The 14,831-nt window shown below is 45.7% G+C and overlaps 1 protein-coding gene across 1 annotated transcript; it reads left to right on the forward strand.

Moving 5' to 3' along the window:
* The first annotated feature begins 4,422 nt into the window (after positions 1-4,422).
* LOC133863323 (uncharacterized) lies at positions 4,423-6,213 on the forward strand. Its single transcript, XM_062299269.1, has 2 exons — positions 4,423-5,202; positions 5,365-6,213. Exons 1-2 carry the CDS (start codon positions 4,423-4,425, stop codon positions 6,211-6,213), a joined length of 1,629 nt encoding a protein of 542 aa, XP_062155253.1.
* The last annotated feature ends 8,618 nt before the right edge of the window (positions 6,214-14,831 follow it).

Here is a 14,831-nt window from a genome sequence, read left to right on the forward strand (position 1 = left end):
GAAAACCGCAACTTTGACTAAGGCAGTGGGAGATGTGGGATAGTGAGGAGGCTCACGTGTAGAAAAATTGGAGAGTGAGAAATGTTTCTAGGAGACGTGTGTGCTAGGAGGTGCTGGGAACGACTGGGAGACGTGAGGTGGGAAACGTGGCAGAGATCATGGATTCGTGGGGTATTTTTTTTTTTTTTTTTTTTTGTAGGCATCTTCTTCTAAGAAGAAAACTAAGATGGGAAAGTATTTGAGAGGTCAAATAAGAAGAGACCAGGCGTGTCTCCAGGAGATCATTCTGGAGGGAAGGCAAGACAAGGTGTTGGAAACAAGATGAAACAGAACAAAACAGGGAATCCAGAGAGACGGGTCTAAGATTAAGACTTTGCACACCAAAAGAGATGGGTTTATTTTTGGCTCTGGGGAGGAAGAGTGGCTGTGGTGAGCTTCTGGATTCTTTTAGGGTATGATTTGGGTGGAGAAACAGAGGTGAATCTAAGCACGAGGCAAGTGGAGGTGCAGAACCAGGTTATGGGTGAGGCGTGTTTGATGAAAGGGCTGAAAGAGAGCAAAGAGTTAGAAAAGCTCTTGTAGAGCTTCCTCAAGGCGCTGCCCGTGTGAGCTGTGTGAGCTATGCTCACACGGGCTGTGCTGCAGCCAAAGGAAGAAGAGAAACAAGATCGTAAGGCGTTAGCCAACAAGCTTTGATACCATGAAAGATTTAGGAGAAGAACTGGTTTGGTTAACTTACCAAAACCAGTGCAGTGTCTTGAATTTATAAAGTCATTTACAGGAGTAAGGAGTGATTGTACTAGGTTTACAGAAACAGAAAAATCAAAGAATGCAGAAAAGGGAAACGCTACGACTAGAGTGTGTGCTGTGTTAATGAGCAGAAAGTGATCCGGGAAACATGGAGCTTCAGCTTGTAGCAGGAATCCAGGTGACTAGGCTGCTGCATGCTCCTGTTGTCAGCTGCTGTGAGAGAGCAAGTCAGGAAAGAGGAAAGAGGCTTGTGCTGAGTTTGAGGAGCAGATCCGGAAGACATGGAGCAGGAATCCAGGGGAAGGGAGGCTGCAGGCTGCTGGTCTGACAAGTAGCTGTTGCTGTAAGAAGGCTCTCCTTTGCTGATTTTCAAGCTAGTGTTGAGGTGCTGATTTTATCCTCTAACACGAAGGATATGGTGGAATCACGAGATGCAAAATTGAATGAAGTGATAAAAGCTGTGTAGGAAGAATTAAGTCCTCCAAGTATGTAGGAGATGAGATCATCATCTTCTACAGGTTTTCTTGCTGCAGTGAGTAAATCAGACCAGGATTTAGCTTGGGCCAGAAATTCAGAACATGATTTAGATCCCTGATTAAGGGACTGCAACTATCGCTTCAGATATGCTATTCTGGATTACGATTGTGAGGCAAAACGAGTAGCTAAAGTGGTCTAGACTTGTCTGCAGTGGTCAATCCATAGACTGATGGCAACACTGTCGGATAAAGTGGAGTTAAATCAACTCAGAAGGCATTGGTCCTTCTTTTGCCAAAGACAGTAATCTGGATTTACCATTGTAGTGGGTTTACCAGTGTCATCGACCACATATTGGGGAGGGCATGGCTCACTGCCGTCAACAAGGCCCATAAGCTCGTGAGCTTTTAAGAGTGGCATGAAATGAGACACCCAATTCAGATAATTGGGGCCTTCGAGTTTGGTAGAGATATTTTGAGTAATGCTGGGCAAGGTAAAGTTGTTGGTGGTTGGTGTGGAGGAGGTAGCTAGAGGATGAACTTGCCATGGATACTGCCTTAGGATCGAAGGAGTTATCTTAAGGAGCTCTGATACTATAAAAGAAATTGAATACAGTAAGGATATTGATCAAAGGAATACCTTTTGCATTCGATGATAATTCTATTGCCTCAGTACATAAGGTCTAATGGTACGTACCTTACAAAATTTATGGGACATAATTAATGAGATTGGCAGTTACACATAATTCCTGTAACTCCTTTTACGTAGAGATCATTACACATGGCTGATATTATTGCTTGCTTGATGACTCCTTGATGAATCCTTGACTGTTACGTCTGTTACATATATCTTCAATTGCTACATCTGTGAAGGATAACAACATAGCTGTATCATGAGTTCTAACAATGCCGAGTCCAAGCAAATTAATTAAGCCTTTCAAACACACCAAACGGCCATGGGCCAGTGGTAGTGATGAGAATAAAAAATGGAAGTCAAGCTCCAAAGCACCTCTGATGCTAATGGAGCTTGCTAAATGAATTGAAAAATAAGACAAATAATATTTACCTACTTTCGTCAAATTTTATTTTTTTTTTTTTTTAAAAAAAATATATATATATTTTAGATCTTAGTTTTAAATTTTTTGTCAATTCAATATTTGACTTTACAAATATTTTAAATCTAAGCCCTCTAACAATTTTCTCCAATTTTTTTCAAATAAATAAGAAAAATGATATTAAAAAAAAATACTATTATATCATTCCAATTAAAAGGAAAAAAAAAAAAGAAGACTGGGTGGCTCGTGAGCCATTCCAGTCTTTTCTTTTCTTTTGGCTTTTTAATTTTTTAATTTTTAATTTTTAATTTTTAATTTTTTTAATGAGAATGACCTGATAGCATTTTTCATATCATTCTTTTTATTTATTTACTTAAGGGGTAATTGGTTAGATATATTAGATTTGAAATATTTTAGGAATATTTTTCCTGAAATATCACTACAAAACAAAAAAAAAAAAAAAAAAAACCTTCTTTTAGTGTCGCTTGAATAGTGTGGTTGATGGCCCAAAAACTGGCACTATTCGTTTTACATCATTTGAATAGTGTCATTTGCTAAATGGTGCTAAACATAGGGACGAGATTCCAGATCAGCATCGTTTATTGTTCAAACAGAGCTAATTAAAATTGCTTGACCTCGATTGACATTAAACCGTTAGTGTCGTTTACTTTTCAAATGACACTACTTTGTTAGTATCGTTTGAACTACTAAACAACGTTAATGTGAACAAAAAAAAATAAAAAAATTAGGATCCTCCTCCTCCTACATAGGAGCTTCTCCTCTCTCTCTCTCTCTCCCTCTCCCTCTCCCTCTCCCTCTCCTTCAAATTCGTTAAACTAAAATATATAGCTAAATTTTTCACCACAAAAATTAGTGTTATTTGGCACTAAAGTTGAATTTAGTGTTGCTTGAACTGTACATGACGCTAAAAATTTTGCATTTAGTGTCATTTATTGTTCAAACGACACTAAATTCAAATCTTTTCATTACCATTAATTTATACAGCAAACGACACTAATTTAGCACCGTTTGAACAGTAAAATATACTAAAAATTTAGCGTCGTTTTGTACAAGCGACACTAAATTAAACGACACATAATCACTTTTTTTTTTTTTTTTTTTTTTTTTTTTTTTTTTTGTAATGATATGATGTACGTAAAGAGCTAGCTAATTATGATGAAAGACAAATCTGCACAGTGTAGTAGTGTTTTGGTGGTTGTACATGGATTTTCAATGTAGAGGTCTTTATTCAGGGAATCGGGTAATTTATATATATATATATATATATATATATAGAACATCATGGAGGATTTATATCCACTTCTCATCCAATTCTGTTTCTTAGGAAAAATAAGATTAAATTTTAAACTTCATAAGTGAAAGCGAGCTAGGTTTATATATTTTAGCTTATGCACGTACGTTCATTATCACACTCATATATCAACAAGCTATTTGGTCACTCATGTTCAACTCCTATTAGATTCAGTAAGTTTGGGAAATGAATTAAGATGGAAAATGTTGGGGAAAAATATTGACCTTCTCGGGCGTATGGCCCAACCCGAGAAGTAGGCCCACTCTGATTCACCCGACCAGGCCCAAATATTAAAGGGGCATGATCCACCCGGGCCCGTTAAGGCCTCTTGGGCCCAAGCTGTCACAATTGGCCCGTATAGGCGACTCAAAAGCTAGTTGATATCCACATCTGCGCATATCTCAGCAATACCCGGAATCTAAGGGACACGATGCACGTCATGAAACTTGATGGTGCCTCCGAAGCAAGCGGAACCCGAGATATCCGTTCATCCGAGGCCACGTCTCCTCCAACCGCCTCGTGCACGAACTGAAAGGCTAATTGAACTGCTCCACCACCTCTATAAATACATGAACCTCTTCAGATGCTAAGGTACATGCTAATCAGTCTTTAAGCATTATTCTGTGCATTTATTCTCAGAACCATACACTTACTTAAGCATCGGAGCGGGGTTGTCGGAACCCCCCGACGCAGCTTTATTTTGCAGGATCATTTACATAGCTCATCTCAACTTATCCCTAATCGACACGTCACCAACCGGAAACTGTCTCAACAGTTTGGCGCCGTCTGTGGGATCGACTTATATCGTTTTCCTAAAAAAAAAAATCCTGTTATGGTGAATACTCGATCAGAAACCAACAGAGTGCCTCGGGATGACCTAAATGCCCGAGACGAAGGGAACTCCAACGATCCAGAGATCCCATTTTATACGGGACTCGAAGATCCCGTGGAGCACCTAGATAATTTCAGAGCCCACATGGATCTTCATCGAACACCTGAAATGGTGGCCTGCCGAGCATTCCCTCTGACCCTCTCGGGCAATGCCCGCGATTGGTTCAGAACCCTCCCGCCAAATTCCATTCGTCATTTCGAGGACCTCGGTAGGATGTTCCTGACGCAGTTTATGGCCGGAATGGTCAGAAGGAAGCCGTCCGGATCCCTGATGTCATTGCACCAGGGACCCGAGGAATCCCTCAGAGATTTCTTTATGAGGTTCAACCAGGCTAGACTTGAAGCCGAAGCAGCCACAGATGATTTCATCTACGGAGCCCTCTTTCAGGGAATCCGAAAAGATGGAGCACTAATGGCTGATATAGCCAGGAAGCCCCCTCAGAATTTAGATGGCTTCATGAGTAAAGCCGAAAAGTACATCAACCAGGAGGAGACACTCCGAGCCCTATTGGGACCCGAGCAAACTCGCCCATCTACTTCCGGGAATCCAAAAAAGAAGAACCCTCGAAAAGAAGACTGGAAGCGGGTTCCAGAAGAAGAGGCTAGGCCAAAGCGGGATCAGGAGTCCCTAAGGGGTCACAACTGGACACCCCTCAACGCACCCATTATGGATGTTCTCCTGGAGATAAGGCGAGACCCGACGTACCGAAAACCCAGACCGGTGCTCGCAAATCCGCATTCACAATACGCCGACCAGTATTGTGCGTTTCATGATACTACCGGTCATCGCACAAAAGCCTGCATATCCTTGAGACTTCTGATTGAACGCTTCATAGAAAACGGAAAACTTGTCTGTTTCCTCGCAGATCGGAGAATTCAGTAGAACCCGGAGCACGGCCATCGCCCCCATCAAAATCGGTTCCATCAGGATCAGAATAATCCTCGGGATGATCGAGGAAGAAATCACGAAAGGGGAAGGGAACCAGAACGCAGGCCAGACCCTCGGGCCGCACGAGAAAGAAGTAGGAGCCGAGCCAGACCAGAACGGCAGGAAAACCTTCCGGAAATACAGACGATTTCGGGGGGTTTCGGAGGAGGCGGAGAATCTAGCTCGGCGCGGAAGGCTTATGCAAGGCAGCTACGGGATTTCGAGGTATACTCGGTGCAGAAACCTCCAAAATCCCAAAAACGAGACGCACAAGTGATCGGGTTCTCGGATGATGATTATGCAGGGGTATCTCTCCCGCATACCGACGCTCTGGTACTGAGTCTGGCCATAGCCAACCACAAAATACACCGCATCCTGGTTGACACAGGCAGCTCGGCTGACATCTTTTACAGGTCAGCCTTCGAGCAAATGAAGATCGATCGAAGTAAGGTGATCCCGGCGAGACATTCGCTTGTGGGGTTCACAGGAGAGCAAGTACTCCCACTCGGATCCATCGAGCTTCCGGTCACAGCAGGGATGTACCCGAGGCAGAGGACGATAATGGTTCGGTTCTTGATAATCGACCGACCATCGGCTTACAACGCCATCCTTGGGAGAACAGCTCTCAATGAATTTAGGGCTGTGATCTCAACCCCTCAGCTGAGCATGAAATTCCCCACCGAAGAGGGAGTTGGTGTCGAAAAAGGAGACCAGAGGATGGCCCGAGAGTGTTATAATACAAGTTTGAAGAAGCTCCCGGAAGCCGCGAGGCTCGGAGAGAAGAAGAAGGACGAAGAAAAATAGCAATCACCGATAGGGGAGCCGGTCGAGGAATTGGAAGATTTCGAGCTCGGTGACTCGAAGAAGAAGGTCCGTGTAGGGGCGCAGCTCACCTCCGAAATAAAGGAAGCCCTGGTAGCATTCCTCAGGAAGAACAAAGACGTGTTTGCATGGAGCCACCAGGACATGCCGGGAATACCCCCATCCGTAATAGCCCATAAGCTAATGGTTGATCCAAGCCATCGACCGGTTAAACAACGAAGAAGGACTTTCCCACTGGAACGGAACCAGGCCATTGCCGAGGAAGTACACAAACTCCTGCGGGCCGGGTTTATCAGAGAAGTAAACTACCCAGAGTGGTTGGCCAACGTGGTTTTAGTCAAGAAAGCCACCGGGAAGTGGAGAATGTGCGTTGATTTCACCGATCTCAACAAAGCATGTCCCAAGGATAGTTTCCCATTACCTCGGATCGATCTGCTTGTAGACTCTACATCCGGTCATGAACTTTTAACATTCATGGACGCCTTCTCAGGGTACAACCAAATTCACATGGATGAAGCCGACCGGGAAAAAACGTCGTTCATTACCGATAGAGGTCTCTACTGCTACAAAATGATGCCGTTCGGTCTAAAGAACGCCGGGGCTACGTACCAGAGGCTCGTCAACAAAATGTTCCGAAATCAAATCGGACGAAACGTGGAAGTCTATGTTGACGACATGCTTGTGAAGAGCACACGAGCCGCTGACCATATAGCTGACCTGGGGGAAACTTTCGAGACTCTAAGGAGTCACAAAATGAAGCTCAACCCGGCCAAATGTGCTTTCGGCGTTTCCTCAGGAAAATTCTTGGGATTCATGGTTTCACAAAGAGGAATCGAGGCGAATCCCGAGAAGGTGAGTGCTGTCCTCAGCATGCAACCTTCCCGGACCACCAAGCAACTGCAACAGCTGACCGGGAGAATAGCAGCCCTTAACCGGTTCATCTCCCGGTCCACCGACAAATGTCTCCCATTCTTCAAGATTTTGAGAAAAGCCTTCGTGTGGAGCAGTGAGTGCGAGGAAGCCTTCAAGAAGTTAAAAGAGTACCTGACTAACCCGCCGCTATTGAGCAGCCCCGAGGAAGGAGAAATCTTGTATCTTTACCTTGCAGTATCACCCTCGACAGTCAGTTCAGCTTTGGTCCGAGAGGACTCAGGCATTCAAAAACCGGTTTATTTCACCAGCAAAGCACTCCATGGAGCCGAGGAGAGGTATCCTCGGATCGAAAAACTGGCCTTCGCCTTAATAATCTCGGCCCGAAGACTAAGGCCATATTTCCAGGCACATGCAATACGAGTGTTAACCTAGCATCCGCTGAAGAAGATATTGCAAAAACCGGATCTTTCCGGGAGGTTGGTAAATTGGTCGGTAGAGCTGGGGTAGTTTGACATAGAATTCCACCCTCGTACTTCTATCAAGGGTCAGGCGCTAGCCGATTTCCTACTAGAGTTTACCAATACTCCCGAAAGCGAAGAACTGCCCAAGAAGGAAACATGGGTGGCATATGTAGATGGTTCTTAGGCCAACCAGAAAAGTGGAGTCGGTGTCACGTTGGCAAGCCCGGATGGAGAAACTTTTCAATATGCGATCAAACTGGATTTCGTGACCACCAATAATGAAGCCGAGTACGAAGCACTTTTGTCCAGGCTTTCAATAGCTCGGGAGATGGGAGCAAGGAATGTAGAGATCAGAAGCGATTCTCAGGTGGTAGTCAGCCATGTGCAGGGATCGGCAGAGGCACAGGGCAAAAAGATGATTCAATACCTCGATAAGGTACGCAAATGCCAATCTAACTTTGACAAAACTGCCATAACCAAAGTTCCTCGGGAAGAGAACGCCCGAGCTGATGCTCTTTCCAAAATGGGCTCCGGTATCGGGCCGGTCGTCAAAACATCTACACGGGGGGTGGTGATACAGACCAAGCCGTCAATCCTACCAAAACTCGACATGATGGAAATTGAAGAAGAATCAGACGAGCCCGAGTGGGCGACTGACATCATCCAGTACCTCCGCAACGGTTCCTTACCCGAAGAAAAGATGCGAGCTCGGAAGGTAAAAATGCATTCAGCCAGGTACGTGCTTATCGGAGGTTCTCTTTATCGAAGAGGGTATACCGAGCCACTTCTGAAATGTCTTAAAAGTTCCGAGGCGGAATACATACTAAAGGAAATACACGAAGGGGTCTGCGGGAACCATTCAGGCTCCCGGATATTGGCGCACAAGGCAATGAGAGCCGGATACTACTGGCCAACAATGAATAAGGATTCAGTCAAACTTGTACGAAAGTGTGACAAATGTCAAAGGTTTGCCCGGGTAATGAAGCAACCCCATGAAAAACTAAGCCCTATCACTTCGCCGTGGCCCTTCGCGAAATGGGGGGTCGATATAGTCGGGCCTATGCCACTGGGAAAAGGTGGGCGGAAATTCCTTCTTGTCGCGGTAGACTACTTTACCAAGTGGGCCGAAGCCGAGGCACTCGCCACTATCACTACCGCCAACGTAGTAAAATTCCTCTGGACTTCAATCATATGTCGATTTGGTATCCCACACGCTTTTGTTACCGACAACGGAAAACAGTTCGACTGTGAACCGTTTCGAAAATGGTGTGCCGAACTCCGTATCAGAAATTATTACTCAACCCCAATATATCCACCAGCGAATGGACAAGTGGAAGCTACAAACAAGACTCTTCTCAGAACACTAAAGAAGAAGCTCGGCAGAAAGAAAGGAGCCTAGGCCGAATATGTACCCGAGGTGCTTTGGGCCTACCGCACCACAACACGCACTCCCACCAGGGCTACTCCTTTCTCTTTAACTTACGGTTCAGAGGCAATTATCCCTGCCGAAGTCGGATCACCCAGCTTCCAGGTATCACACTACAATCCGGGACTCAACGACGAAGGAATCAAGCTTAATCTGGATTTGCTACAAGAAAGAAGAGATGAAGCGCAGGTAACATGGGCTGCGTACCAAAACCGAGCTGCCCGTTACTTCAACAAAAAAGTAAGCCCACGAAAGTTCCAACCCAGAGATTGGGTTCTGAGAAAAGTAAGCCCGATCACCAAAGATCCCATCGAGGGAAAGCTCGGAGCAAAATGGGAAGGCCCATACAGAGTTATACGATGCCACGACAAAGGGGCATACCATTTGATTGATGCTACCGGCAAAGAATTACCGAGAGCCTGGAACGCCGAGCATTTGAAGAAGTATTTTATGTGAATGGCTTGTACTATGTTTACTGTTGTTACCGAGTTGGCACCGTCAATGTATGTTTATTCTCAGTTCAATTCAAAGCATGGAATCTTAGTTCAAATCAAACCAGACCAGATCAAATCAAAGCGTCGCTCCCTCGGTTCGAAATACAACCGACCCGGAGCACGCACCGGTCATATCCTCAAAATTGACCTGGACAAATCACCAAATTTGTCCGTAGTCATTAAGGAATGACTCGGTTCAAATCAAACCAGATCAAACCAGACCAGATCAAATCAAAGCGTCGCTCCCTCAGTTCGAAATACAACCAACTCGGAGCACGCACCGGTCATATCCTCAAAATTGACCCGGACAAATCACCAAATTTGTCCGAGGTCATTAAGGAATGTCTCGGTTCAAATCAAACCAGCTCAAACCAAATCAACTGTGTTGTGTTCCTCGGTTTGAGACACAACCTACCCGGAACACAACCACCGATCATACCCATCGATTATGACTTGGACAAATTCAAAAAATTCTCCAAGTCATTGGGGGGTGACCCGGGATCAATCTAGATCAAATCAAATTAACTGTGCTGTGTTCCTCGGTTTGAAACACAAACGCCTCGGAGCACAACCACCGACGATAACCCTCGATTATGACGTGGATAAAATCAATATTTGTCTAAGTCATTAGGGGGTAACTCGGGTCCACTCGGTTCAAATCAAAATAACTTTTTTAAATACAAAATGATAACTATTTATATGCCAACCTCTTGTCCCCGGCGGCAAAAATTTAAAGTTCCAGTTCAAAATACAATCAAAAAACAAAATATCTTTTATACATTTGGACTGCCGGGCGAGTCGACTTCATCACAAGCTTCAACTTCCACGACATCTTCATTTCCGGGAGTGCAGTCCGAGACAGAAGGCCCGGATGTCAAATCATCACGGTATGGGTTTGGAGCATCCTCGGTCCAATCTGTCACGTCCGAAAAGAACTCCACGCCCAAGGTTTGAAGTTCATTAGTAGCATTCTCTGGCATCTCAATGAGGTCGGGAGTTACAGTCTCCGGATTGACTTCGAAAATTTCCGGATGAAGGAGCATAGTTCTCAAGCTCTCAAAACCCCAGTTTGACCCCCGACCCCAACTAAGGCCTCGGAGCCAAGGAACCAAATCGAGCTGCTTCTTCAAGCGCTTAGACTTGGACTTGTAATGGTGAATCTTCTTCCGGAGCTTCTTGCACTGAGCACGAGCTTCCTTTTGCTTCTCCGCAAAGGCTATCTTCTCGGATGCCAGCAAGTCCCTCTCTGTCTCCAGTTCGGCCACCTGGGCAGTCAGAGCGGCCTTGTGTTCGTTAGCCTCGGTAAGGTTAGTTAGCACCCGGTCGAGGGTCTTCTCATTTTCAGCGGCCTGGACACGAGCCTCCTCTGTGTGCTTCCGGGCTAGAACCAGATCTTTGTCCCGAGCCTCAATTGTTCTATCTCGAAGTTGAATGTCGTTTTTTAAGGTCTCGATTCGGGACTCCAAATCTTCTGTCTTAGACACGTCGAATTCCAGCTCTTGAATCCGGGACTGCATCTCGGTAACCTGGGTCGCCAAAGAGGGTTGATTCGCGGAAGCTTCCCGGTGGATCCGCCACAGGGCAATTGTCCTTATTATACTCTAAAAAAAAAAAAAAAAAGATGAGTAAGAAATAGAAGATAATGGGTTTGAGAAGTTAGGCGGGAAACTTACCTGAAGTTGCGTGTAAAGTACAGCCCCTGCGAGTTCTTCCTGGGACCCAATCCCTAGCACCGACAAAGACTCCTCCGGGAGTACCTCCTTCAAAGCCTCCAAGGGACAGGCCATTAAGTCTTCCCTTAAGGAGTCTATCAACGTTCCTGGTTGAGAAACGCTGGTTTCCCCAAGTCTGTTCGTCCCGGGCGAAACAACCGCTTCGGTCGGATTTGATCCTTCTTGAATCGGCTTTAATAAATTAGTTGTCTCGGTTTCTATATGATCCGGGGTCCTCAAGGCACATCCAGGACTTGGCGAAGCTTCTGGCTCCACTAGCAATCGGTCCTCTAATATCAAACCCGAACCAGTCTCCGAATGAGCCTCGGTCTCGACAGCAGGTGAACGGTCAACAGGCTCCTCAGTAAATGGCACGGCTGGAGTATCGGAGTCTGGAAGAGAAGGTTTTGCAGGGATCTCCATTGTCACCGGCGCTGTTGGCAAAACAAAGCGCGGGCGACCAAAAAGAAGCTCGGCTTCAGTGGCCCGAGTAAGCGCGTACTCCTGGGGATCCGAGGCAAAGCGGGTCCTCTTCGTTGACCCTTGCACTTTCTCCTTTCCTTTACGTTTGGCTGCATTTTGAACCGAAGGAACCTCCTTCCCCGGCTCTTCGAGTTCGTCGTCGATTTCAATCACAACGGAGACGGGAGCATTGTTGGTGCCGTCCAGGCGATCCACGGACGAAGCATTGGGGACCTCATCCCCGGACGCTCCCCCCAAATCCTTCCCAAGTGTAGCGAATTCGAGTGGGGCAGTCGGGACAGAAGTAGTGGGGAGTTTTTTCCCTGAACTTCCGGTTGACTTGCTAAGGGGAACGGTTTCACGGACAGAAACGGTGGGGGTGCGGTCATCCACTCCCGGAATAATGGCCGGCTTCGGGACCTTCGATTTGGGAGCGTCTGTTTTCGGCTTAGAACTCCTCTTTGGCTCGGGGCAAGCCATAGCTCGGGGGGTAGGAGTAGCCTCGCTTCTGGATTTCCGCACCATTTTTTTTCCCTTCAGGTCGTACCAAACTTTGCCGGTAGGAATTTCATATTTGAGAACTTTTCGCATGTTCTCATCGGTAACGATATTGTCATAATCGATCTTCAAGACGTTGGTTGGCGTTTGGGAGAAGGTCAACATTGTGCCGACTCTCCTCCTCCCGGTTGCATTCAGGGCCGGAGGTTCCCTAAGATCAATTTGGATTGGTCTCCACTCCTGGGACATCCTTTGGTTCTCCGCCAGGGGTGTAGCCGATTCCCATTCACCCGAGATCCTAAAGAATTCAGATCTCCACCCCCGGTTGTTTGAGTAACTCTGGGAAAGAAAAATGAAGATCGGGTTTTCCCGGACGGTGAACTCAACAACCCCTTCCCTTTTGTAATTGACTCTGTATATATTGAAGAATTCCGGAATCGTCATCCGGGCTTCTAGCACTGTACGCCATAAAATGAAAGACGCGAAAAGGTATCTCCACGCGTTCGGTGCGATCTGACTCGGGGAAACCCCGAGGTATAACACCATCTCCCGAGCTATGTCAGGAAACGGAAGTCGTAACCCGGCTGTAAGCATCTTCTCGTAAATAACTATGTCACCTCTTTGGATCTCCAGGGTGACTGGGTTCTGGAAGTGGAGAAGTACTGGCGGAAGAATGTCATAGTTGTTTCGGAGGCGGAACTCGTCCCCAATATGAATCCTCGAAGCCCCTCGACGGTCAAGGGGCACAAGAGGCCGGAGGACGTTCCCTCCCTGAGCCAGATTGTCACCCAGTTCGGGCATCACCTCATCGTCGGACAAGGCGTCTTCTTCTTCAGGCTCTGGAACGTCGACTGTTTCGAATTCCTCCGCGTTAGACATTTGGTAAGAGAGTGAGGAAATGATGTGCGATATGATTCTGGAGGAAGTTGAGAGAGAATGGGAAGTCTAAAGAAAATTCGATGTGGAAATGGGCGGAGTATGGAATGAGTATTTATACTAGTAGGTGACCCGGGTTGGCCGGTTTCCAATGACCTGCAGTCGAAAGGTCTCATTAAAATTTCTTACCTCGAAACCGGCAGCTGAAGAGTCCCCGGTTGTACGCCTGACAGCTGCAACGCGCCTCAAAAGATGAACCAACGTCCAATCACATTTAAGGCACGGCCGGCGTATATCAACAAATCCCGTAGCTTGCGGATTTCGATGAGAAGATAAATTCAAAATTTAAAATTAGAAAAGCGCGGGACTCCATAAAAAGTGCGGGATTTTCGAAAATGGCGCCTAGAGGTTCTCGGTTGAAGCCACAGATAAAATTAAAGTACCCAATTATACCACCGATTCAGGTATAGAGCCAGTCTATTGTTCTCGGTAGTGTTCCTCCGGCCCAGTCTCCAAAATAAAACGCGATTTAATTACAGTTGATTATACATAAATTCTCTCAAGCACAAAATTTGTGTAAGAGAATTGGGGGGTAGCTGTTGGGGAAAAATATTGACCTTCTCGAGCGTATGGCCTGACCCGAGAAGTAGGCCCACTCTAATTCACCCGAGCAGGCCCAAATATTAAAGGGGCCTGATCCACCCGGGCTCGTTAAGGCCTCTTGGGCCCAAGCTGTCACAACTGGCCCGTATAGGCGACTCAAAAGTTAGTTGATATTCACATCTGCGCATATCTCAGCAATACCCAGAATCTAAGGGACACGATGCACGTCATGAAACTTGATGGTGCCTCCGAAGCAAGCGGAACCTGAGATATCCGTTCATCCGAGGCCACGTCTCCTCCAACCGCCTCGTGCACGAACTGAAAGGCTAATTGAATTGCTCCACCACCTCTATAAATACATGAACCTCTTCAGATGCTAAGGTACATGCTAATCAGTCTTTAAGCATTATTCTGTGCATTTATTCTCAGAACCATACACTTACTTAAGCATCGGAGCGGGGTTGTCGGAACCCCCCAACGCAGCTTTATTTTGCAGGATCATTTACATAGCTCATCTCAACTTATCCCTGATCGACACGTCACCAACCGGAAACTGTCTCAACAGAAAAGATTTATGGGTGCGTGGTCTAGAGCTTTAAGACCTGACCAAATATTCTTAATTAGTCGATATGATAATAAAGTAATTTCTAGTGGATATATCATATTTCCAAATCCATGTTCCCATCGGCCATCAAAAACACAACAGCTACTTGGAAGAATGTCAACTTCTTTACAAACTCGGACTATATTAATTATATGACAACATTGAATTTAAACTATGTTGTTTGTTGAGAATCTACTCCTTAAAAATTAAATGGAATCTTCCAGCTCCTATTTCAGCCTAAAATTATCATAAGATTCCAGCTTTCTCTCTCTCTCTCTCTCTCTCTCTCTCTCTCTAGTACTCCAAAGTAGGAAACTGAAGGATTGAAAGTTAATTAATTAGTTCAACCATGTTTCCAATTTTCAACTTTAAGCCGCTACGTACGTACCCTCCAAGGTTTACCGAGTCTAAGTCAATGAAATGGCCAACTGATCAATGGGCTGCATCTAGCAAATTACCAGACGAGAGAGAGAGAGAGAGAGAGAGAGAGAGAGAGAGAGATCTAAATGATTTAATTTTACCTATCTCGGTCAACTGCTCCATTTTTTTTGCCTATAAATGGCTGCTAAAGCTTATGTTTTGTAACCCCAT

The sequence above is a fragment of the Alnus glutinosa genome, chromosome 3, assembly GCF_958979055.1.
Source record: "Alnus glutinosa chromosome 3, dhAlnGlut1.1, whole genome shotgun sequence".
NCBI lineage: Eukaryota > Viridiplantae > Streptophyta > Magnoliopsida > Fagales > Betulaceae > Alnus > Alnus glutinosa.

What these genes read in the sequence shown, in the direction of transcription:
- LOC133863323 (XM_062299269.1), top strand. Translation starts at nt 4,423, where the DNA reads ATGGTGAATACTCGATCAGAAACCAACAGAGTGCCTCGGGATGACCTA. An exon ending in CGTACCGAAAACCCAGACCG is followed by an intron (nt 5,203 to 5,364) that starts GTGCTCGCAAAT and finishes AGAATTCAGTAG; the next exon opens with AACCCGGAGCACGGCCATCG.